Below are 26,390 nucleotides of genomic sequence, written 5' to 3'. Positions count from 1 at the left end.
TCAAACACTCACACCGGAACCCGTTACTATGACGGCCAGGGGTTTCTGTGGCAACAGCGGAAGATACTAAACTCAACAGGGACTTAGTCACTTCCTGTCTCGTTCACTCCTTCCTCTTCTGAGTGCGAGTCCACTGGGGGACCTAGGGGATATCTGTGTGTGTGTGTGTGTGTGTGTGTGTGTGTGTGTGTGTCAGAGCCCTCTCAACCTTGGCCACTAGCGACTTTAGGCATCATTAACCTGTAGACCTGATCACCACAACAGACAAAACACACTTATTTTCAATACTTCTACAATATCAAACATCACATGACAGTGAGCAGGTATTAATGAATGAGTACCGCATGTTAGTTCTGGTACCGCATGTTAGTTCTGGTACCGCATGTTAGTTCTGGTACCGCATGTTAGTTCTGGTACCGCATGTTAGTTCTGGTACCGCATGTTAGTTCTGGTACCGCATGTTAGTTCTGGTACCGCATGTTAGTCGGACCGCAGGCGGACCGCAGAGCGGACCGCTGAACAGGGGGCAGCACATCCAATGCGGAAACTGCAGCATTGCAAGCAGGTTTCAACACACATACAAAAACCTCAACCTCAAGAGGGGTTGCTAATACACATAGCAGAGTGATAATGACCAAATAAGGCAGTCCAAAAATGATAGATAACTAGGGAGCACTATGACTGAAATGGACATAAAAACATGTCTAACCTTACAGAAGTTAACCTTTGATAAAATACTGACATCTGTACTACCAGGTCAGCATAACAGGTATTCAGGTGCTTCATATGGTGGAACGGAACTGGGATATTCACACACTTTTACCCTGCATGACCGTTCATTAAACCTTGTTTTAATCTACAACACTATTAAGCTTTTCTATTCAAGATCACATTGCCAACCATTGTTGATCTCAGCAGTAGGTGAGAATTCCAACTATCTCTTCCTCAACAAAAGAATAACAAGGCAATTCAAGTCTGAACACTGAAGTCCGATAGAGACTAGTTCACCCACATGTTATGACACTCTGATGTAAAGCCCATGCAAGCAATTACAACAAACACCATTGCAATAGCTGAGATGCAACAGTGGAGCTAGAATACGAAACAGGGCCCCTGTTTCCTTATGGGGCCCCAGACTCCCTAAGAACACTTCTGTATTCTCTCACTTTGGTAGTGTGGATCAACGGCAGACTATTTGCATACTCTGTCCTTCACGGACTGTGGTGAGATCCATTTCCCTTCCTTTCCCACTGTGGGTTGAAGTCTCCCCAGGTACATATCCGGCAGAATTTGTATTTGTCTGCTTTTATTCATTTTAATACCAGCCAAAAGAAAAGGCAATTACCAACTAATGAAAAACACACTCTTACCGTTTAGCCTCCTCGAGATGACAGAGGTACTCGTAGGCCATGTTCTGCTGCCTCCTCTCATCCATCTCCTCTGCTGTGAGGCGCTCCACACCATCCAGAACGGCTGGAAAACAACACTCACTAGGTGAATACTAGCTCGCTCATAACAGCATAGCTGTACAAGAAACTCAATTTACAAACATACACAGTACACACACTGAGTTGAGTCTAGCTCACACTCAGATTTATAGTAAACACACACACACACGTAGGGAAGATTAACAAAATAAAATGCAAGAACCTTCAAATGAACAGTGAGACAGACACTTCTCTCATTCTGCATGTAGGAGGGGTAGAGACTGTCCCATCCATCCTGAATATCACAACTGACATAGTTGTGTTGGCCGCCATCATAAGCACAAAGATGTAAACAGTCTCAAGAAATCATGTGTTCATTCATTGACAGGCTGATTCAGCTCAGCTGTCATGTTGAACGGTCCTCAGTGCTAGGCTACTCCATCCCCTCCCAGGCTGGTTAGAACTTGGCCTCACCGCCAGCTCCACATAATGAGATGATTCAAGGGTTACTGATCGGGGAGGCCAACTTAGCTTTAGTCACTCACTACACAGTAGGTAAACGTAGGCTAGGTAAACGTAGGCTAGGTAAACGTAGGCTAGGTAAACGTAGGCTAGCCTATGCAAGCTTTGTTTAAACATCTCCAGCATTTGTTTGAAATTTTTCATTTCTGTGGAAAACGTATTTCTTATCACTTCAAGTGATCCAGCAAATACGCCAAATGAAATGCATGGGCATTCTTTCAAAGAACTCGGAAGAGACAGTAATAAATCAAACCTATTCTGCAGGTAAACAAAGCTCGTAGCTCACAGTTCTGTGGTCTAGGCTAGGGCCAAGCCCGCTGGTTCCCAACCTTTTTCGGTTACTCTACCACCAACTGAATTTCTCTCTGCCAGGAGTACCCCTGAAGTACCCCCTCGTGTGCATTTTACCAGTAGACCTATGGTCTCATGAGTCTACTCAAGTACCCCCTGTGGGTAGGCCAAGTACCAGCAGGGGTCTAAGTACCCCTGGTTGGGATCCACTGGCCTAGGCTACAGAGACCTGCATGGTAATGTTGCTGAAAGTATATTTTTAGAGCTGGGAGGGAGAGAAAAGAAAGTGTGCACAAGCGCTCGCATTACAAGAGCTAATTGTTTCAGGCTCCTTCTGGTGATGTCTAGGCCTTCTGAATAACAAGCATATCCATTATAACCTAGGCTGTGTGACCATTAGAGAATGGAAAAGTCTAAAAATTGTCACTTACAATTTCCAGGATTTTATTCTACTGACTATGATTAAAATTATTATTATTGAGCGGCCTTAATCTCATTTATTAGCCTAGTAAATTTATCAAACAACTTGGTAATTTACAGTGGCAGTAATCTTGAAAGCAGTTGACAAGCCAGTAAGTACAGTGGTCTGGTTACCACTTAGGCCAAGACTACTGACTGCCTCAGGAAAGTCTAGTTCAGTAATAAATTACATTTGTAAAACACTTTTCATTACAGAACCATTTCAAAGTGCATAAAACCACAAATGTAAACCAATACAAAAATGATATAATTATTTTATAAAATATAATTGAAAAAGACAATATCTGAATGTAAATGTTTTTATTGAGATCAATGGCTACTAGTTTACATATCAATAGACTATAGCAGGCCATCAATAGATTCCGATGAATCGACCAGGTAAACCACTCAACTATTACATCGTCTTGCTACTTCAGATTCCCTATAAGAACACAGTGTAGCGCCTTATCCTTTACTGTGAAAAATGCAAACATGTCAAAATTCAATGAGTTGGTGCTATACGGGATCCTACCAGACGTCCCTACCTTAACTGAACCCCTACCTTTACCCTTGACTAAACCTAACCATTTGAAAGTCTATTACTTCAATGACGTCCCAAGGATCCCGGATTGCATCGACCAAATTCAATGTAGGCTAATTTAATTCGATGTAGCCTCGTAAAATTGCAATATTGTAGCCGATGTAGATGAAAACGCGGAAGTCAAAGCCTACCTACCACGCTGTCAAAAGTCAAACCAAAGTCAAACCTATGAATATAGATAGAAAGAAAAAACGCCTGTGAAAATGTATGTATTGACTAAAACAATTAACTAAATTGTTAAACTTCTGTAAACGGAGGTAAAATATGATCCAAGGCGAGCGAGCAGGAAAAGTTTTTAGATACTCACACCCATATCTCGGCCGAAGCCCGTCTGCCTCGTCTGAGGTTGACATATTCTCTGAATACGTGTTATAATCCTCACTCCCCGGGTTGACGAGGTCAAATTATAGTAGTTGAGATGATAGCCTACAGTTCCGTCCAGTTCTCTTAGCGGGCTATATAATTGAAAAGGTCGGGAAGGCGCTCTCGGCCCCCTTGTTACTCCACTGCACGGTTTGAGTCGAGAACTGAGACTTTTTTTCTTCTTCAAACCTAACTGATGTCACTGGGGAGTGTTCCTTCCTAAATCCTAAAGTATGCGTTCGAGGAAACACCCATCAGCAGCCACTCGGCGAAACTGCAGGCGCAGCGCCCTCTGCTGCCTACTACAGGCACTGAAATAACCTTCCTGATGGCACACTACGCTACGGTGAAATTGTCCCGACACTGATTAAACTCAGAAAAAAAGAAACGTCCCTTTTTCAGGACCCTGTCTTTCAAAGATAATTCGTAAAAATCCAAATAACTTCACAGATGTTCATTCTAAAGGGTTTAAACACTGTTTCCCATGCTTGTTCAATGAACCATAAACAATTAATGAACATGCACCAACAGCTTACAGAAGGTAGGCAATTAAGGTCACAGTTATGAAAACTTAGGACACTAAAGAGGCCTTTCTACTGACGCTGAAAAACATCAAAAGAAAGATGCCCAGGGTCCCTGCTCATCTGCATGAACGTGCCTTAGGCATGCTGCAAGGAGGCATGAGGACTGCAGATGTGGCCAGGGCAATAAATTGCAATGTCCGTACTGTGAGACGCCTAAGACAGCGCTACAGGGAGACAGGACGGACAACTGATCGTCCTCGCAGTAGCAGACCACGTGTAACAACACCTGCACAGGATCAGTACATCCGAACATTACACCTACAGACAGGTACAGGATGGCAACAACAACTGCCCGAGTTAAACCAGGAACGCACAATCCCTCCATCAGTGCTCAGACCGCCATCAGTGCTCAAGGTGCCTTGAGGTCAGGGCTTTGTGATGGCCACTCCAATACCTTGACTTTGTTGTCCTTAAGCCATTTTTCCACAACTTTGGAAGTATGCTTGGGGTCATTGTCCATTTGGAAGACCCATTTGAGGCCAAGCTTTAACTTCCTGACTGATGTCTTGAGATGTTGCTTCAATATATCCACATAATTTTCCTTCCTCATGATGCCAACTATTTTGTGAAGTGCACCAGTCCCTCCTGCAACAAAGCACCCCCACAACATGATGCTGCAACCCCCGTGCTTCATGGTTGGGATGGTGTTCTTCGGCTTGCAAGCCTCCCCCTTTTTCCTCCAAACATAACGATGGTCATTATGGCCAAATAGTTCTATTTTTATTTCATCAGACCAGAGGAGATTTCTCCAAAAAGTACGATCTTTGTCCCCATGTGCAGTTGCAAAACATATTCTGGCTTTTTTATGGCGGTTTTGAAGCAGTAGCTTCTTCCTTGCTGAGTGGCCTTTCAGGTTATCTCAATATAAGGCTCGTTCTACTGTGGATATAGATACTTTGTACCTATTTCCTCCAGCATCATCACAAGGTCCTTTGCTGTTGTTCTGGGATTGATTTGCACTTTACGCACCAAAGTACGTTCATCTCTAGGCGACAGAGGGCGTCTCCTTCCTGAGCGGTATGACGGCTGCGTGGTCTCATGGTGTTTATACTTGCGTACTATTGTTTGTACAGATGAACGTGGTACCTTCAGGCGTTTGGAAATTGCTCCCAAGGATTAACCAGACTTGTGGAGGTCTACAATTTTTTTTCTGATGTCTTGGCTGATTTCTTTTGATTTTCCCATGTTGTTAAGCAAAGAGGCACTGAGTTTGAGGCCTTGAAATACATCTGCAGATACACTTCCAATTGACTCAAATGATGGAAATTAGCCTATCAGAAGCTTCTAAAGCCATGACATCATTTTCTGGAATTTTCCAAGCTGTTTAAAGGCACAGTCAACTTAGTGTATGTAAACTTCTGACCCACTGGAATTGTGATACAGTTAATTATAATTGAAAGAATCTGTCTGTAAACAATTGTTGGAAAAATTAATTGTGATCTGCACAAAGTAGATGTCCTAACCGACTTCCAAAACGATAGTTTGTTAACAAGAAATTGTGGAGTGGTGGAAAAATGAGTTTTAATGACTCCAACCTAAGTCTATGTAAACTTCCGACTTCAACTGTAGATAGACACAGGAACAACACCATTAAGTTCACTGGAGTACTCTTTTTAAGAAATTGCAAATCATTTCCATAATGTGTCCAGAGAGACTCTGGGTGAGCCAGTTAGAGCCACTAACACACTGATGAAGGCTCAGACAGGTTATATTCATGTGAGTACTGGACATTGTCATACTGGACATTATCATATCACACACCTTTAAGCCAGGGAATCAATAGGAGATGACTGGACTAGAACAGATGAGTGTTTCTCTATAATGCCCCAGTGGATGTGTGTGTGTGTGTGTGTGTGTAATGGCTCTCTGTGTAATGGTCTCATTCAACGAGAGAAATGGCCCCTACAAGGAACATTTTATTTAATAGCCTACAGTCGCCTTACGCGGTTTAATTGGTATATATTGAGGTGGGACTTGCAACGGAGTGAAAAACAACTTCATAATCTACAATTATAAATAGAGGGGTTTTAAATCTGAATAATGGACAAAATAAGAAGCTATGGGATGCAAGTGTAACGTGTGGGATTTGAACCCACCAGTTCAAATAACACAATTAAGAGTCATCCTTCAAACCATTCAAGATGCATTGAAGACTGGAGTTCCTCGTTATGGGTCTTGCAACCCAGCTAAATTACCTTACAGGCGGGGCTACTCGCTAGTATAAATGCAGAGGTCCGGCAGTCCGTTGCACATTTACTCACTCTGAACTTCCGACCCTCCACTTCGATCCCCTGCGCTCTCTTATTGCCGCCACGACTGCACAGCATTTACCACGCACCGCATCGGAACCATGGATAGCTCAGGAGTGCTGCTCCGACTGCTGTGCATCGGCCTGATATCGGTTATGTGCCGAGGACAGGCGTCACATGAAGTTTCCGCAGAGGACTTTGGCGGGCAGAACTCTGCCGCGGCCGCAGAGAAAGAACTTGTAAGTTCATATACGGAATCACTTTTGTTGTTTCAGGCTAACCTAGCATGTTGGTCCTGTTCTATATATTCATGCACTACAGGTTCTAAATGTAATATCTCAATCTAAGTCAATATAATTCGAAATATAAATGCAATCTAAATGTTTGCTCATGATTGGATTATGGGCAACATAACCTTATTCAGCAGTTCGTCCTGATAAAGGCGTCCTTGAGAATCCGTTGTTACCATCAGTTTTATCCATGGTTGAACACAGGGATGGAGCGAAAGATTTTGTCCACTGGCCAGCCGGGCTAGTAAACCAACATTTTTACTAGCCTGTCTGAAAAGTACCGGCCTCGCTCTAGCTGGCTATCTTAATTCATGTCCATCCCTGGTTGAACCCCTGGAACATGTCCCTAAATGTCAAATGAATGACACCTGAAGAGATAAAGTTCCACAAGAGGATCTTCTGGAAACAAAAATATAGCCTCTATAACACTGACATTGTCATTAGGTAGTACATAAACTCATTGGGAAATTGCACTCATATAGGAGTATAGATTTTAAATCCCCCCTTCAGAAAAGCAATGAGAAATTCCATTGACCCTGTTTCCTTCACTCCGTGTCACAGGTGGGTGCGATGGAGGCTCTTATAGTGAAGATGCAGAGCCATCTGCCTACCAATGAGAAGAGAGGCATGATCCCTCCTGTGAGTCCGAATATGTTCCTGTTTTAAACTAATAACTTTTACCAATGCTATTTCTGACCAAATGGAGGCTATAACTGCATTTAAAATCATCAGTACTTTTCAAGGATCAAAGGGGTGTTATAAACTGGGTGGTTCGAGCCCTGAATGCTGATTGGCTGAAAGCTGTGGTATATCAGACCGTATACCATTGGTCTGACAAAACATGTATTTGTACTGCTCTAATTAAGTTGGTAACCAGTTTATAATAGCAATAAGGCACCTCCCGGGTTTGTGATATATGGCCAATATACCACAGCTAAGGGCTGTGTCCAGGCACTCCGTGTTGCATCGTGGATGCCTGTTATTAAAGGGGAAGTTTAGGATTTAACAACTTTATGTTAGATAGTTCCTCACCCTGAAAGTAGTCCATGGTTTGGTTTTCTTTAAATATTCCCTATTTCAGCAAACTTTAGCCACCACAAGCTAACAATCAATAATAGTGGCATGTGAGCTTTTTTTTGTTGTAATGGCCAAATCACCTGAAATCAACTCAAATCAACTCCATATTTTATTTGATGTTACAGGCATTTGGCTTTTTTTGTAAAATCCTGAACGTCCCATTTAAGCGCCCCATGTTTCTCCCACTGTATTACAATCTGTGCACCATTTCAATGCAGTTCAATTGAAAGTTTTTGTAAAACCAATTAACGAGTATAAGTTGTCAGTATAATTAAATGCAAGCGGAGAAATGCCAACAGTCTTTGATTTGAGTGCAATTATACTGCCTATTCAAGATAGCGTCCCTAAGTCTAATTAACTGAAAGGAGGAAGAGTCTAAAGAACCAGCGAACACCGCTTCATTCATACAGCAAACTAATCAGAGCTTTCATTACCATCGCTGACTAACTCTTTCTGTCCTAATTAAATGTGTTTTTTTTTGTTATTAAGGACTGTGTTTTGCGATAAAGCTACTTTGTGTTTCCTCTCTATCTCTTTCTCTCTCTCCCTCTATCTATCTCTCCCCCCCCTCACTCTCTCTGTGTCTCTCAGTGTGGTATGGGCGACCGGTGTGCCTTGAGGCATGGACCCCGCATTGGGAAGCTCTGTGACTGCGGCAGGGTCAGCAGCTGCAACTCCTTCCTCCTCAAATGTCTCTAAAGTCCCTCAAGGAGAAACACTTCACTAGAACCACCACATCCAACGCTCCAGCCAAGACAGAGAAATATCATCATCAACTTGTATCATCATCTGTATCCCAAGTGACACCCTATTCCCTTTACGGTGCACTACTTTAGACCATGTTCCCAAGGGCTCTGGTCAATATTATTGCAATATATAGGGAATATGGAGTGTTCAAGGGATATGCAGCATCCACAAGCTGTAGGCCAACATTATGGCACTTGAATTTTTTCTTGTTTTGTTCTTGTGTGTTGATAAAGTCGTCTCTATTTAAAGAGGAGCATGGAGGGCTTTTGTAACCCAGAAAGCATTTACAGCATGTGCACTCTAGACTGTCAAACAAATAAACATGTTGGTCATCTCACTTGTTTTGGATTTAGAGTTCTTATTTGAATACCTCAGTGCAAAAATATGCAAAAATCGAAAAGGTAATTTTGGGATCAAACTGTGACCTAAAGAAATCATTCACTTTAAGATATGATGCCTTCCAGCTATCATTAAGAACACAATTACAAAATAGTTCAACACATAGACCTACTATAGTCTGTTAATGTCATAGCTGGAATTATCATGTAACACAATCTATCTACATTCTAGTGTCCTGTGTTGATCCGGGACATCTTCACCTCAGGGTTGTGTTCATTATGAAGAAAACGGGAGGGAGGGACTACCTGAACATTTTGCTATGATGTGCTCCAATGAATACGACCCATGGTGGTGTTCATTAGGTACGAAACTGAAGAAAACAGAGTGAAACGGGGTGGTAGGACTACCTGAACTTGTCCAATATGAAACGTTTTCATTGCAAAATGTTTTGCTATGGTATGGCCTAATAAACACAACCCAGCCTTTTAGGACATCTTTCAGCACACAGGGGAAACCAACCATTATGTAAACTAATGAGGAGGTTGGATATGATTCTGTTTGCTAGTAAACGTCAATACAACTCAATGCCATTGTTCCATAAGACAACTGTAACCCGAAGGCTGCTCCTGGCCATAGCAAATATTTACATGGGTATCACAAACAAAACACATTTGCATCACCTATTTGCTTGCCACTGTAACAAAAGGCAGTACAGCATGACTGATAGCCTGAGCTATGTGTAAAGGAGGTGTCGTTTTCAGTGCCAATATTCTGTCAGTACTACAGCTTCCCACCTTAATTTAAACATGTGAATGAGTATGTGACATGGGAGGTCGTCTTCTTGGCATCTGAACTGAGGGAAAGATGGCAGAAGCGGAAGCACTGAGTCAGATGACGCATTTAGTAACGTTCATGGAAATGAGTGGACAACTGAGGAATGGAGAAAAACTGGATAAAGTTGTTCATGAAGACAGGCCTTGCTCTAATAATGCCTTGTTCCTTGTTGGAGTTAGTTTCATGGATAAAGATGCGTTTTTGGGAGCCCATTTGCATTCAAGGAGATGGTGGAGGACCCACTGGGAAAGGTGGTGTCAATCAAAGTGACCAGGAGCGGTATGGTGTTAATTTACTGTGTCAGAAGAACAAAAGGAAAGTGCATTGTGACTCTTGGAATTATCAAAGTATAATTCAAAGTTCTTATTTTCTGAACAGGGCACAGGTAAAATGTGTCATCTCTGGCGTTGCGGTGGAAATTGAGGCTGAAAACATACCATGTACCAGGAGTAGAGGATGTATGATGATTGAACTGCATGGTGAATGAAAGGAAAGAGCAAAGCCTATCGGTGCTATTGCTATTTGATGGAAAATCTCTTCCCACAGATGTAAAGCTGAGGTATATAATAAGATACGCAGTGAGAGCTTCTGTGAACAGACCATTGCAGTGTTGTTAATCTAAAAAGTTTGGCCACGTGGCAAGTGTGTGCAGATGGAATAAATATGTTGTGGAAGAGTCGGTGGATACACGGTGCTGCAATTGGGGTGGGAACCACGTTTCAGGAATGCCCTAGTAAGGGTGAAGGAGGTCAAAGTAGCAAGAATCTGGGCTGTTCACCAGGTCTCTTATGCAGAGGCAGTGCAAATAGCGGAAGGAGCGAGTGCAAATGAGGAAGAAATGGCAATGGATGCCCCGCAGCCTGGAGAAGGTGTTGTTTATCATTTGAGGGATCCTGAAGTTCTGATAGTGAAGAAGGTGGATTTTGTTGCGTTTATTGCAGGGGCGAAAATCTGATATCAACTTTGGAGGGGACAATTACATGACATTTTCTCAAGAGCAATTCCTGAGGGGGACACCAAAAGTAGTGCTGTAACACATAGCCTACATTGTAATATGGTAAATGTATATTGAGGAACCAAAGAAATAAGGTGATTGCCGTACTCCTAACTACCGGTACCCAAAACTACACAACTAATCACAACAGCAATACCATTGCCTTTAACAAATCTTAGTTCAGTCACCAGTTTAAGTTGAGAGTGGGGGTATCCATGGCATTTTCCAATTATGTTCCTATTTTACAAGTAAAAAAAATTGAGAACCTTTCATAATGTTGCCAAAGACTCAACAAACTTACCTGAGACTCCCTGTCTCTGCCAGTCTGTCCCTGCATATCTGTCCCCAACTCTGCTGTCTGTGTGCCATCTGTTGCCTGCTCTGCCTAATGACATCATTGTGAAACATTTCCATTAGAATTTCATTTCTTTCTTATGAACATTTTATCAACTAGTCTTTGAGATATTAGGCTACTAGGGTTCTTACTTTGCGTTTTGGTGTACTGAAAAATACTCTGATGTCCGTCTTTTATTTTTCTGCCATTTTTCTACCTAGCTGGCTGGCTACACACACACACAGTGTGTAGGTTATTTACAGTAGGAGATGGGCTTCTATCATCTTATCTTTTATCATTCTATTTGGGCTTCGATCTAAAAGGTAGCTAGCAAATGTGAAACGGATTAAAATGACAAGAGTTGACAGCTGTATGAGTTCACCATTTACACAACATATGCTGCAACCTTTTGTAATTTTAATAGTTTGTTTCATATTGGCTGGCTTCCAACAATAGCTGAATTTGCAAAGCTAGCGAGCACCAATTCCGTTTCAGTGGTGTTTGCTATAATCTTTGCTATCCGGGTTAAATAAAGGTGAAATAAAATAAATAAATAAAAGTTTCCTTGCGACAATTTAGCTTTTGTAACGAGACCGTTAAATATATTTAAGACAATGGTAGAAGAGAGTGTAGTTCTGTTCAGTTTGGACTTCAGTTTATCGCTAACCTTATCACAGGGACTTTGAAGCACTAATTTACATAATCTGCATGCTGATCTTGGAATAAATTGACAATAGCAAAGATTCCATCTTTGACGAGGCCACATAAATGGAATAGGTACTAGTTAGCTTAATAGTTAATATTTGCGCGCTAGCTCTGCATAATCAGCTAGTGTGTGTGCGCGATTGACTGGATTAACCTCACGTCAGTTACGTTCATTGAGTGCCTTTCAGACAGTAGATACGACCCCTCTGTTACCTTGCCAACTAAGGAACTGGCAGTGGATCAAACCATTGTGAGGCAAAGGGTGGGGGGGTCGCAATCTTTTGAAACTTAAAAACGCGCTATTAAGTGTCAATAATCAGCACAATTGCTTTCATTGCGTATTATTAATATTATTTAAATTACATAGTTATGTTTCAGTGATATATTGGGGGGGACAAATCATATTTTTCCCAGGATGGGGGGGTCGTGTCCCCCCCGTCCCCCCCGGGATTTCCGCCCCTGGTTTATTGCACAGGTGATCAATTGTACAAGTCAAACTAACAAGAAATCAAAGAAACTTTACAAAATTGTGAATGCAGCGAAAATGTTTTGGGATCTGCTGAAAACTTCTTGAGAATGTTGTCTGAAGATGCAGTTCCCTTTCAGGCCCCAGATTTGAATGATAGTGTCCCTTTCTCCCAGGCTGTTGGCCTGGGATAGGATCAGATAGGGCCAAAGTAGTGAAATAGTGGTTTTAATGGATTAGTTGGTAAGGAATTTTTTTCTCTCTCAAAGTGTAATGAATTCATATTACAGAATAGTAGGCTGATATACAGCCGAAACAGTAGATGGCGGCATGCACCTATATCATTTATTTTCAGACCGCCATAACACCAAAGAAAAAGAAGTATGTGACATGGGGAAAGTCGGCCATCTTGTTTAGCAGCCTGGCTCAGGTAGTGAAGTTCAGTGTCATCCTTCTCTTTTGAGTGAAAACACTACTGCGCTCAATAGCCTTAGGCCGGTATTCAATCCAAACCATGTTATAGAGCAGCACATTGCACTTGACCTTTAAAGGTAATTTATGCTTGAGCCAACATGCGCATTGTTTTCCGTGAATGCGATCTCCGCAAACGTCTGTAAAATTGCCTTTAAAAGGCACATTGTCAGTGCGTTGCTCTATAACGCACCTTGGATTGTATCCCAGCCTAATTCAGTTGTCAATTTAACTGAATTTGGTGTCAATTAGTTTAATTTGTTGTTGTTGTTGTGAAAATGACGGTGTCATGTCTACTCATATTTACAACAGTGGAAAGTATGGAAGCTTTCTTATGGATAATGATAAATGACTGTCCTTTTTATTCCTGGTTGATACCACTCATTCCACACAAGACCATGGTGACTGAGCCATGTGTACATGGCTCTGCACACTGTATAATGTTTGTTAATTCACACAAAACTGTTTCACTTAAGTACTACACACTGTGACCAGAAATGGACCCATATCCTCCCGCTGTGATATGAGTCAAACCCTCTTATAATGCATCATTACTGTAAATAGTCAGGTCAAACATTGAAATGCACAACATCTTTAAACAGAAAGGACTTGGGTTCAAATAGTCTTGGTTTCCTTTCAAATACTTTAGCGGCACTTGATTTAGTTTTTCTGGCTTAATGGAACCAATGAAATAGTCCCAGAAGTGCAAACCCTGTGGCCTCTGCCATCTGGCACTCCAGCCAAGCTCAATCAAACCCTCAACATATTTGAAAGAAAAAAAAAACTACTTGAACCCAGGTATAAAACACAGTGGGTCATAACCTAGCTGTCGGACTGCATTGAATGCACATCCCAGCAATTCAGAGTGTCTCCATCCACAAGTCCATAAAAGGACAGTAATGTTAGAGAGCATGGCTCATTTAAAGATCCCCTGGTTTCTTGCTTTGGGGGAAAATGATAGCGAGTCAAGCACAAACCCCATGGTACTGCCTTTCCAACCACGATGCACCATTTCAGTGTGCAATAAAAAACATGTCAATATGGATACATGTTTATGGCTGAATGTCGCTCTGTTTGGGATATTTGTCGCTGTGAGCGATACATTATTAAGGGGTGTCATTGTAATGTATGTGTCTGCGGGGTGGCACATCTGGTGTGTGTATGTGAAGAAATGTATTTGTTGGGATTGGAGGTGTCAATAAAAATGTGAATCTGGTTAATGGGAAACTAGGCATCCTGATATTCAGCTTGGATATCTTAAAGCAAATGAGAATCTCTTTCTCTCTCTCGCTCTCTCTTTCTCTCTTTCTCTTTCTCTCTTTCTTCATCTTTCTCTCTCATTCTCTCTATTGCAAAGGATATGTACAAAAACTAAAAAAATCTAATACAAATCGAATGTTTTATGTAAGAATAATCTATTTCATATATGATAGTCATATAGGATAAAAGTAAGATCCATTCTGTTTCCTGTGAAGACATAGCATGCAAATGGGATGGTGAAATCTCTGACTCCCTCACCGTCAATCACACAAACTGCCCAACCAAAAGGGTTGGTGCAATACCTCACTGAAATGCAGACGAATGTCTCCAGGCATTCTGTAGAACCTTCTACAACGCCGGGAGCTCCAGGCTTCTTTATGAACATAGGATTTTAATGCACCTTTTGTAATAATCAAAATATATGATTTTAATGCACTTTTTGCAATAGGTCTCTCTCTTCTTCTCTCCAGCAATTCTCACTTTGAAAGTATGTGAAAATTCACTGCCCACATGTTGGCCTCACCTCAACTTATCTTTGGTGAAACAGTTGGCCTTGACTTATCCTCACATGGCCGACAGACAACTACTACCCTCGTTTGTCTAATTTGATCCTGTTTGTCTTCAGTTAGCCTCACTACACAGTGTCTATAGACGTGGCTCCAATCTGCATGAACACAGCCTGGGTCTCTTTTTCTCCCAACCCCTCTTATTACATCCGTGTTCTAGTGATGGTTTGGTGACGGTCGGGTGATGGGACACAACAGGACCTGTGTGCTCACTAACGTCTGTCACACCCATCACGCCGCCGCCTGGGCTCCTGTCAAAGCAATGGAGACAGGAAGGACCAGACTGAGACTCTGTGTTAATCATGTAAAAGCAAGGAGAGGCTATCATACTGACGGTGGGGGCAGGGTTCCATCCTCTCACTGTCTGTCAGACTAACACTAATGTAGTGATCAAGGGGGAACCGCCATAGTAGAGTTTCAACCAGCAAGCCTGTAGTTACAGGGCAAGTACACTGCTTCCTGTGCCATAAAGGTCCAGACTTCTTGGCAGAAGCAGTATTGTGTCTACAGGAAGGTTAAACTATTGCCTGCTTAGAAACAGAATGGACAGTAATTTCACTTTTTACGGATACAGTACATTTAATGTATTTGTACCTTTGATTTTCATACAATCTGTATTGTATGAAATGTGTATCATCATACAGAAACCAGAATTCCAGTTAATGAACTGGTAGTTATTTTAAATAGCTCAGATATTGAGCAGGAGGAGTTTGTTATGATGAGAGCAGATCTACTCCTGAAGACTGGCTGGCTTTAAGTTGTGTCATAGTACACAGCAGATGTTATTATTATTATATTTGTGTTCTGAAGCAGGGTTTGTGTACACTTTATGTACAGTGTTTGTTTACAATTACATTGTTAAAAAACAATGGGGTAAAACAAGCTAATATTCTGGGTTCTGATGGGGTAAGACAGTAAACTAAGTTCATGAGGCATCTTGAAGAATATCAGATATTCTTCAAGAATCAATGCCTTGCAAAAGTATTCATACCCCTTGGATGTCTTCACATTTTATTGTGCTACAAAGTGAGATTAAAATTGATTTAATTGTATTTTTTGATGAACAATCTACACAAAATACTCTGTAATGTGAAAGCGGAAAAAATATATATTTATTTTAAAGACTGATAGAAGTGAAATAACTAAAATATAGTTGTTGAATGTGTAACGGTTGTCGTCGGGAATGGAGGACCAAAACGCAGCAGGAATGTGGATGCTCTTCTTGTATTTTATTTTAAATCAAGAAAACACCAAAATAACAAAATGAAGAACGAACAACAAAACAGTCTTGTCATGCTCATACAGGCAAAACAAGAAATAATCTCCCACAACACTACACCAAACAATTACCCATATATAGGACTCTCAATCAGAGGCAACGAGAAAGCACCTGCCTCCAATTGAGAGTCCAACCCCCCATTAACCTACACATAGAAATACCACAAACCAGAAAGAACATAGAAATACAAAACATAGAACATAGACAAAAACCCGGAAATAATAAATCAAACACCCTACTACAAAAATCACCACCCCGAACCACATAAACACAATACCCTCTGCCACGTCCTGACCAAACTACAATAACAAATAACCCTTATACTGGTCAGGACGTGACAGAATGAGGATTCAGCTCCCATGAGTCAATACATGTTAGAGTCTTCTTGGGTATGTCTCATAATGCTTCATGCTCTGTCAAGATGTTGGGGATCATGGCTACACAGTCATTTTCAAGTCATCCCATAGATTTTCAAGCAGGTTTAAGTAAAATCTGTAACTTGGCCACTCAGGAACATTCACTGTCTTCTTGGTAGGGAACTCCAGTGTAGATGTGGCCTTGTGCTGTAGGTTATTGTCCTGTTGAATGGTGAATTCCTCTCCCAGCCTCTGGTGTAAAGCAGACTGAAGAAGGTTTTCCTCTAGGATTTTGCCTGTGCTTAGTTCCATCCCGTTTCTTTATATCCTGAAAAACCCCAGAGTATTTGACGATGTCAAGCATACCCATACAATGATGCAGCCACCACCATGCTTGAAATTAAGGAGGCAGTTACTCAGTGATGTGTTGTGTTGGATTTGCACCAATCATAGGGCTTTGCGTTTAGGCCATGTTTTTTTGCAGTATTACTTTAGTGCCTTGTTGGATAAAAGATGTGTGTTTTGAAATATTTTGATTGACAATGCCACCAGCCATATTCCTTGTTCTGTGCGTGATTTCCTGCAAGTCAGGAATGCCAGTGTTCTGCCATGGCCAGCGAAGAGCCCGGATCTCAATCCAATTGAGCACGTCTGGGACCTGTTGGATCGGAGGGTGAGGACTAGGGCCATTCCCCCCCAGAAATGTCCGGGGACATGGTGCCTTGGTGGAAGAGTGGGGTAACATCTCACAGCAAGAACTGGTGTGAGATCTGGTGCAGTCCATGAGGAGGAGATGCACTGCAGTACTTAATGCAGCTGGTGGCCACACCAGATACTGACTGTTACTTTTGATTTTGACCCCCCCCCCCCTTGTTCAGGGACACATTATTCAATTTCTGTTAGTCACATGTCTGTGGAACTTGTTCAGTTTAGGTCTCAGTTGTTGAATCTTGTTATGTTCATACAAATATTTACACATGTTAAGTTTGCTGAAAATAAACGCAGTTGACAGTGAGAGGACGTTTCTTTTTTTGCTGAGTTAAGATATGTATTAGACATGTACAGTGCCGTGAAAAAGTATTTGTCCCCTTTCTGATTTTCTCTATTTTTGCATATTTTTTATACTGAATGTTATCAGATCTTCAACCAAAACAGACATGGGTCCCATTATGCCTGGCATAATTAAACACTGCATTCCACAGTAAGAACCTTATACCAACGGTCAAGCATGGTGGTGGTAGTGTGATGGTTTTGGGATGCTTTGCTGCCTCAGGACCTGGACGACTTGCCTTAATAGAAAGAACCATGTATTCTGCTCTGTATCAGATAATTCCACAGGGAAATGTCAGGCCATCTGTCTGTAAGCTGAAGCTGAAGCTGAAGCGCAGCTGGGTCATGCAGCAAGACAATGATCCAAAACACACAATCAAGTCTACATGAAAATGGTTAAAAAGCAACAAATTTGAAGTTTTGGAATGGCCTAGTTAAAGTCCAGGCCCAATCCCAATTGAGATGTTGGATTTGAAACGAGCAGTTCATGCTTGAAAACCCACAAATGTCATTGAGTTAAAGCAGTTCTGAATGCAAGAGTGGGACAAAATTCCTCCACAGGTATGTGAGATACTAATTGACAACTACAGGAAGCATTTGGTTGCAGCCATTGCAGCTAAAGTGGCACAACCAATTACTTTTTCACACAGGAGACTTGTGGGAATTCTAAAAATGTTAATAAATATTTATTTTATATTCTATAAAAAAAATGTGTGCTTAGTATTAAATGTCCAATGCAGACGTTATTTACCTCAATATCATATCATTTCTGAGTAACAATTATGTACCTTACTGTGATTGTTCTGAATTAAAATGGTCAAAAATAAACAAAAATAGCTTCTTTGCAAAAAGCAATTTCTCAAGCAAGAATTTTGCTAGGATCTCTCTGGTTTGGATCTCTCTTTTTTTATTGGTATATTAACTAATGTACCGCCTGGTGATGTCACCAGGCAGGTCAAAACTCCATCCCGCCAAAACAGGCTGAAATAAATTACATATTTTACACTAAAATGGCATTGTTATCATATTCACAATTTCACAGTATTATTCCAGCCTCATGGTGTGGAAATATTAAAAAAAACACAAGGATATCACATTGACTGCACTGGGCCTTTAATGAATTCCCAATAGAAAGTTAAAAACTCTGGTTTAAAGAACAGCAAGGTGTAACCACGAGAATGGACCTGTTTTAAGGTCCATTCTCTTTCACCTCTCTAGGGTATCTGAATAGTTATACCGACATCCCATTTCCCCAGTGAACTATACATAAAGAACTGTGTCTCTGAATTCCCCCTACCCCTTCATTGAGTCTATTGACTTTGCACCAGTATAACTCTTCCCATGCTGTGCTGTAGTAGCACAGAGCAGGTCAGTAGTGTGTGTATTCTGTCTATTGGGGGTCAAGATGTACAGAATCCTTTGAGTCATGAAAGACACTGACCAGGAGGATTGGGACCTCAGCTCTGCACTATGGCAAAACTCAAAGCCAGTCAGTCTACAGGAGTAGATCTGCTCTCATCATGACAAACTACTGGAGGTTTACTGTCGTACCGATCAGCAGTGTATCTGTTATCTGTGTACGATGGATAAACATAAGGGTCATGATGAAACAGTCTCAGCCAGAGCAGAAAAGGCAGTGTAACAGAGGCATGATAACTCAAATGTCCCCCTGTAGGCACTGATTGCACACACATAGAAGCAGGAAGTTACATAACAATTATGTGGAGGCCACTACTATTCCTTAGCACAAACAAGGAAAACAAAAGTGCTCTCCTTCTCGGCTGCACAGTTTGTTAGTGTGGCGTTTCAAAATGGCAGAGTCATTTTTTGAAGATCGGGATTCCTTCAGCTGTTCAATCTGCCTGGATCTACTGAAGGATCCGGTGACTACTCCCTGTGGACACAGCTACTGTATGGGCTGTATTGAGGGCTGCTGGGATCAGGATGATCTGAAGGCTGTCTACAGCTGCCCAGAGTGCCGACAGACCTTTGTCCCAAGGCCTGTTCTGAGCAGAAACACTTGCTAAAATGCTTGCTAAAATGGTGGATAAACTGAAAACTATTGGCCTTCAAGCTACTTCTCCTGCACACTGTTATGCTGAACCTGGAGACGTGGAGTGTGATTCCTGCACTGGAAGAAAACACAAAGTTGTCAAATCCTGTCTGGTGTGTCTGGCCTCTTACTGAGAGATTCACCTCCAGCCACACTATCAATCTACTGCCTTTAAGAAGTACAACCTGGTCGAAGCCTCCACACAACTACAGGAGAAGATCTGCTCTCACCATGACAAACTGCTGGAGGTTTAGTGTCGCATCGATCAGCAGTGTATCTGTTATTTGTGTATGATAGATGAACAGTCTATCATACATGGTACAGTCTCAGCTACAACAGAAAGGACCGAGAAACAGAAGCATGTGAGGGGAAATCAACAGAAATCCCTGCAGAGAATCCAGAAGATAAAGAAGGAGATGCAGAAGCTGAGACAGGCTGTGGACTCTCTGAAGGTGAGTGTTGGGACCATCTACAGAGAGAGCAATAGTAATGGCATCTTTTTGTAGGCACTAACTCTGCCAGGTTTGTTGGACAAAGCCTATGGAAAAATGAATATAGGGGTTTTGTATGTCTGTGGTAAACAGACTTAGGGGATCTTATAAGTTTAGTTCTATGAGATAATCTTCATCAGCTAACTTCACTTTTTGGGAATTTAAGCCTTTATGTAATCAGAAAAAGCACAAAGCACGTAAAGGCTTCAAAATTCATAAAAGTTAATGTTAACTGACTAGTATTGTCTCATAGAACAAAACTATAACGTTTCAGGTATGACCCAGATGCAGACAGTGTCGAAGAAAAAAAAGTTAATACAGGGGCAGGCAAACGACAGGTCAAAGGCAGGCAGAGGTCAGTAATCCAGAGGAGGTGCAAAGGGTCCAGAACGGCAGGCAGTCTCAGGGTCAGGGCAGGCAGGGGTCAATAATCCAGCAGGGGTCAAAACCGGGAAGAACTAGGAAACAGGAGCAAGAAACAGATAGGAGTAGGGGAACACACGCTGGTAGGTTTCACAAACAAAACAAACTGGCAACAGACAAACAGAGAACACAGGTATAAATACCCAGGGGATAATGGGGAAGATGGGTTGACACCTGGAGGGAGTGGAGACAAGCACAAAGACATGTGAAACAGATCAGCGTGTGACAAAAACCTGTAACATCTCCTAAGTCTGTGCTCAAACCTTATTTTTGGCGTTTATTCTTTCCGCATTCATTTTCCCCATAGGAAAGACTGAACAACCCAGAGGTAACTCATTTTTAGAACTACAAGCTGGGGAGCTCTATTAGACTCAAGCAATAAGGCTTGAGGAGTTTCGGTATATTGGCCAATATATCATGCCTAAGGGCTGTTTTTAGGCACAACTGTAAGCGGGGAGCCTGGATAGAGGCCTGAGCAGTGGTATGTTGGCGATATGCCACAAACCCCTGAGGTGCCTTATTGCTATTATAAATAAGTTACCATCATAAATATAACAGTAAACAAGTAGTTTTGTGTCATACCCGTGGTATTTTGTCTTAGTGAAATACACGGCTGGAATGCTGTTTCAGCCAATCAGCATCCAGGACCCAAACTACCCAGTTTATAGATATGTATTTTTTTTAGGGACAGAAACAAGGAAAATATAACATTAACACATTGAATCATCAACCGTCAGATGCTTTGCACCATCAAGCTTTAGCAATGCGCTAATTTGCAGCATCAGTCCCACTCTCTAGATTTGCTTTTTAAAAAAGTTAAAAAGAACACATAACTAAACAACAAACAAAAAAAAGGTTCACAAATGGTTACATCCTTGCTGTTCTATAAAACCAGTTTTTCACTTTCTGTGGGAATTCATGCATACTAGGCACACATTTATAGTATAAATATATATGTCTATCTACACTGCGTGTGCATTAGGAACACCTGCTCTTTCCATGACATAGACTGACCAGGTGAATCCAGGTGAAGCTATGATCCCATATTGATGTCACTTGTTAAATCCACTTCAATCACTGTAGATGAAGGGGAGGAGACAGATTAAAGAAGGATTTTTAAGGCTTGAGAAAATGTAGACATGGATTGTGTATGTGTGCCATTCAGAGTGTGAATGGTCAAAACAAAATATTTAAGGGCCTTTGAATGGGGTATGGTAGTAGGTCCCAGTTGCACCAGTTTGAGTTGATGGGATTTTCATACTCAACAGTTTCCAGTGTGTATCAAGAATGGTCCACCACCCAAAGGACAACCAGCCAACTTGACACAACTGTGGGAAGCATTGGAGTCAACATGGGCCAGCATCCCTGTGGAACGCTTTCGACACCTTGTAGAGTCCATGCCCCGACAAATTGAGACTGTTCTGAGGGCAAAAGGGGTTTAGGAAGGTGTTCCTAACGTTTTGTACACTCAGTGTATTAAGTCTATAATATTTACATGTCCAGGGGGAGTGAGTGGGCTGGTTGAAATGTATCCATCTTCAAGGCATTTAATAAGAAAAGACCCTGCAGAAGGTAAGCTGATGCTGAAACGTTGGTGGTTTACCCAATACATTACTGGGAGTTTATACAAAGAGTGTACGACTCTCTTTATTTTTAATTAATTTAACAAGAACTGCTTTGCTTGGATTGCACAGCCCTCGGATATTGAGGTGCGTGACTTGGATAATATGGTTATTCAATTTTCAAAGCCATTTCTACAGCACAGATACATGTGGCAAGTTTAATTACATGTGTTATTAATTTCCATAGGGTGAGATAAGCCAAGCTTTCATAAACATTGTAATGGAATTAAAGAAGACTGTGAGTACGTCCCAAATAGGGGATATGGAATAGGATGCCATTTGCAACAAAGCCTGTAATTCAATGCCATGTAGAGTCTAATTAGGTTAATGAGTTTTAATGTAATCTCAGAAAGCCAGAACCATAATCTTGCGTAACTGCGTCACAAACAACTGTCAACAAAGAGAAAAGTTTTAATACAGCAGAATTTCTTCAGGAAAAGATAGACCCTTAGTTCTTCTTGTCTAATGTTTTAAAGTTTATATAATAGTCATATAACCAAATTATATGGAATTATACAAAATAAATACTTAAGGAAAGCAGATTTTGTCCTCTGCTGGTGGTCAAGGGAAATGTACACTCAGTTGCTAAGCATGTCCTAATATTGGATTTATGGTATACATTTTTTACTATTCATTTGGGATGGCAAGGCCTGCTGGTGTACATCTACCTACACAATAGATGACGTGCATATGGGCTTCACTCTTTAGATAAGGTTTGAGGTCTGAAAAGCTTCGACAAATGTAAATGATCCCTTTAAAACGTTTTAACTTTTAATCACAAGTCACGCTGAAAAATTTCTAGAAAGTATTATCTTACACATCGATCTGAGATTAAACAAACATTATGTATTAATATACCTGTTAGAGTTGGTTTCCCATCATGCACTGCCTTTCGATGTTCCAATGTACTCTCAGAGCAAACGTTAAACCATTCAAATGACACCTGCTGGGCGCTTACGCAAATGATCCATCAGGTACTGACTCTGAGTCTAAAAAGTAATTTAATACCCTTCTGTACTATCATAGTGAGCAGATTGAGCTTTGAAATAACAAAGAATGCATCCATTTGAAAAATCCAATTGGATTTGAAAGTGAATGGACTGTAGGCATTTTGAATACATTTCCCTTTCTTGTTTCTTCGGTAGCATAGATAGGAAGAATTTGTCATGTGATTGTGCCTGAGGGACAAACCTCTGTTCACAGTGTGACATAAATGCAATATAAAGCACCTTAGATTACAAATGTGTATGTGAGGTATGATGCCACAACAGGGTGGCTCAGCAAGATAATCTTTCATATTTTATGGTTTGCGTCTTTTAGTGTTTTTCACAGATGTAATAATTTGTAAGCTATCCCAGTCCACCTGAGGGGAACAACAGTAAAGAGGAAAAAGAGGCTTCATGTCTTATACTGATGAGGTAATAGACTACGACTACAGTACACAGTACATAGCTTTAAGATTGGTAGGCAATGAAGGAATGATGATCTTAATGCTAAACATGATCTTTAGGTTTTTGGGAAACTCACCCCTGATCAGTACGAGCCAACATTCTTTTGATTGTGTTTCCTGGTCCGGATCATTATTGTTTTTTAATAAAAGTGTCACGTCCTGACCAGTAGAGGGAGTATTTGTTTTTTATTTTGGTCTGGACGTGGCAGAGGGTATTTGTTTTATGTCGTTCCGCGTGGTGCTTTATTTAATACGGTGTTTGATTTATTATTTCCGGGGTTTTGGGTACTGTTCTATGTTAGTGTATTTCTAAGTTCTGTCTAGTCTTTTGTATTTCTATGTTTTGTTAATTGTGGTTGGACTTCTCAATTGGAGGCAGGTGTTTTCTCATTGCCTCTGATTGAGAGTTCTATATATGGGTATGTGTTTGGTTTAGTGATTGTGGGAGATTGTTCCATGTATAGCTTATGGCTTTATAGGACTGTTTATTTGTCGGTGTATTTCTTTTGGTGTATGTGTTTATTTTTGGTTCTCATTCTTAACCAAATAAAAGAAGATGAGTGCACATATTCCTGCTGCTTTTTGGTCCACTTTAGCCGACGACAATCGTGACAAAAAGCTAGTTGGTTTTTACTCAGTCACTCCATTCAGAGCTGATATTTTACCACTCTATGGCCGAGGTATTCAACCAGGGGTCCGCGAAAATATAGATAAAAAAAGAAACATATTTCAATGTTTTTATGAATATCACTAGCAACAACAGAATTAACACATTTTGACTTGCATACCTACAGTAGAAAATAAGAGAATATCTTCTTCCTCAACTTTATTTCTCAACTCCTAATATTGACCAAATTACACTCGTTGGAGCCAATACACTCACTGCAGTATCTAACATAGGCTTTGTAAAAGCACCCATGAAAAGGCTGCTGGTAAGCTTTCTTGACTTGAACATACATTTTTGCTAACACATTTGTTTAACCAGCTATAGCTGCTCTTAGTGGAAATGTGTTTGTTGTTACCTTTCCAGCTAATAGACTATGTTAGAGTTTACACTTCCTCTTCCAATTATAACACAAATAGAAGTAGGAGACAGATGTTTCAATGGATGTATAAATCTGAAGCATCCATTTAGAACGTCCACTCACCACCAAATATGGTGAGGAGAGGAAGTTCACTGGCGTGAAGTGGGAGACGGAGCTAGATTAAACTTGGCCAACATTCTGCAAATGTTTTCTGCTCCCAAAACTAGAATCTGTTGCGAACAGAGTGCACTATGTTTTGTAGACTTGACCCTTTCTAAAGTTAGCTTTTTGGGGGGGAGTGATGTGGCGAATGGAGTTATTGCACATGCACACTTCAGAGAGTAGGCTTTCCCTAATGGTAATATGCAAATACCTGCTAGAACACACCAATAGGATCGCACTAGCTCGTGCTTGGCTCTGTCCACCTCCTTGCTTGTTCACTGGTGGTGTATCTTGGGTTAGTTACCAGTATCTTTGATTATAATGTGGGGAGATCAAAATAATGGGAAACTATCTACCAAATGTATTCATTCTAAATGGTTAACTACTTCTCCTTGTCATTATCATTCATCTGATGATAATACAAGACGTGAAATTGTTTTGCTAACATAATGATGGCAGTCCCTGGGTTGCCAGTTTGCCTGGGAGGGGTCACTGGGCAAGAAAAGGTTGAAGAACCCTGCTCTTTTGCTATCAGGGCCATTTTGATGTGCTGTGCTTCTAATCTCTCATGACAATCATTACTTTTACATAAATGTAACTCAATCTAAATGGTAAATAAAAACACATGACTGACTAATGTATGCTCATGTTTGTTTGCCTCGGTTGGGGTCAATTCCTTTTCAATTCAGTCAATTCAGGAAGTAAACTATCATTTAAATTCCTATTTTCCTTAATGCCTCTCTAGGAGTACGTTTAGAATTGGAATTTCAGTTTACTTCCAGAATTGACTGAATTGAAATGGAATTGACTGCAGTTCTAATGTATCCATATCAGTATGAGTGAACAGCAGTGACTACATCCCTCTTTTTTCTGGCTGAGGGGGCTACTGAGGAAGCGCTTGGGTGAGCTGAGGTCTCCTCCTTCACTCTGGCTGGCTGCTCTGTTGCCAGACACCTCATCTGATGTACTGGTGGTGGGCTTCTTCCTCTGTCACTGCTGCTTCTGTGGTCCGTGATAACCAGTTCAGGCCTTTTGGGCTGGCTCACTTTTCTGATTGGCAAGACTATCCATCAGCCACTTCCAGGCCTCCACATGCTGCACAGCACTCTGTGACAGCTGGTTCAGCTGGAGGCACAACCTTCTGTTATACGGTATATGAACGCTTCAGTCTAATGAATGTACCCTTTCTGTGACACCACTGCCACTTTTTTAAATGTAACCTTTATTTAACTAGGCAAGTCAGTTAAGAACAAATTCTTATTTACAATGACAGCCTACCCCGGCCAAACCCGGACGATGCTGGGCCAATTGTGCGCCACCCTACGGGACTCACAATCACAGCCGGATGTGATGCAGCCCAGATTCAAATCAGGGACTGCAGTGACACCTCTTGCACTGAGATGCAGTGCCTTAGACCACTGCGCCACTCGGGAGCCCTGCATTGTATTGTGTGTATTGTATTTAAGTTCTCAAGTTCTTCACTTTATGTCAACTTTTATGACATAACTTTGTTTCTTTCTAACCTGACATACTGTAAGTAGAGTAGATAGTTGCAATCATATTCAATAGTCCTATATACTGTTCTTATTGATATATATAGAATAACATATCCTTTCAAGCTCATTGCTCTAATATCTAGTGCTGAGCGATTAACCGAAACGTTGGTTATTTTTCGGTTTATAAACAGCTAATTGACCAACGTTGGTTAAATTATTTGAATTCCATTTTGTTCTTTTTTTCTGTGAGCTCATTGCATACGTTACACAGTTTCTCTATGGATAAATCAGATCGAGCCTGAACTGTGTGATGTAGTAGGGAGTTGTAGTTTCTCTAGAGATAAATCAGATCAAGCCTGAACTGTGTGATGTAGTAGGGAGTTGTAGTTTCTCTAGAGATAAAT

At 41.1% G+C, this 26,390-nt stretch overlaps 2 protein-coding genes and 1 pseudogene across 2 annotated transcripts in view; 2 read left to right on the top strand and 1 right to left on the bottom strand.

The window, feature by feature from the left end:
• The window catches only part of LOC100380768 (ras GTPase-activating-like protein IQGAP1), a 59,703-nt gene extending 55,806 nt beyond the window's left edge, over positions 1 to 3,897 (bottom strand). Inside the window, exons 1-2 of the mRNA XM_014127433.3 lie at positions 3,608 to 3,897; positions 1,371 to 1,473 (exon numbers count right to left, since the gene is read on the bottom strand). Coding sequence (XP_013982908.2) covers positions 1,371 to 1,473; positions 3,608 to 3,653 — 149 coding nt within the window. The 5' untranslated portion in view covers positions 3,654 to 3,897. The remainder of the gene's footprint in view (positions 1 to 1,370; positions 1,474 to 3,607) is intronic.
• A 2,588-nt stretch (positions 3,898 to 6,485) lies between these two features.
• cartl (cocaine- and amphetamine-regulated transcript-like) lies at positions 6,486 to 8,947 on the top strand. Its single transcript, XM_014127320.3, has 3 exons — positions 6,486 to 6,735; positions 7,348 to 7,425; positions 8,455 to 8,947. Exons 1-3 carry the CDS (start codon positions 6,598 to 6,600, stop codon positions 8,560 to 8,562), a joined length of 324 nt encoding a protein of 107 aa, XP_013982795.1. The 5' UTR covers positions 6,486 to 6,597; the 3' UTR covers positions 8,563 to 8,947.
• Positions 8,948 to 18,868: 9,921 nt separating this feature from the next.
• Positions 18,869 to 19,823, top strand: LOC145858882 (E3 ubiquitin/ISG15 ligase TRIM25-like; annotated as a pseudogene).
• The last annotated feature ends 6,567 nt before the right edge of the window (positions 19,824 to 26,390 follow it).

This window comes from Salmo salar, chromosome 11 (genome assembly GCF_965601325.2).
Source record: "Salmo salar chromosome 11, fSalSal1, whole genome shotgun sequence".
Taxonomy (NCBI): Eukaryota; Metazoa; Chordata; class Actinopteri; order Salmoniformes; family Salmonidae; genus Salmo; species Salmo salar.
Note: the sequence above shows the minus strand (reverse complement) of the source record. Positions and strands in the feature narration are given on the sequence as shown.

Excerpts from the sequence above, each read along its gene's own strand:
- cartl (XM_014127320.3), top strand. The coding sequence starts at position 6,598 with ATGGATAGCTCAGGAGTGCTGCTCCGACTGCTGTGCATCGGCCTGATA. Across the intron at positions 6,736-7,347 it reads CGGCCGCAGAGAAAGAACTT|GTGGGTGCGATGGAGGCTCT; the intron begins GTAAGTTCATAT and ends TCCGTGTCACAG. Across the intron at positions 7,426-8,454 it reads AGAGAGGCATGATCCCTCCT|TGTGGTATGGGCGACCGGTG; the intron begins GTGAGTCCGAAT and ends TGTGTCTCTCAG.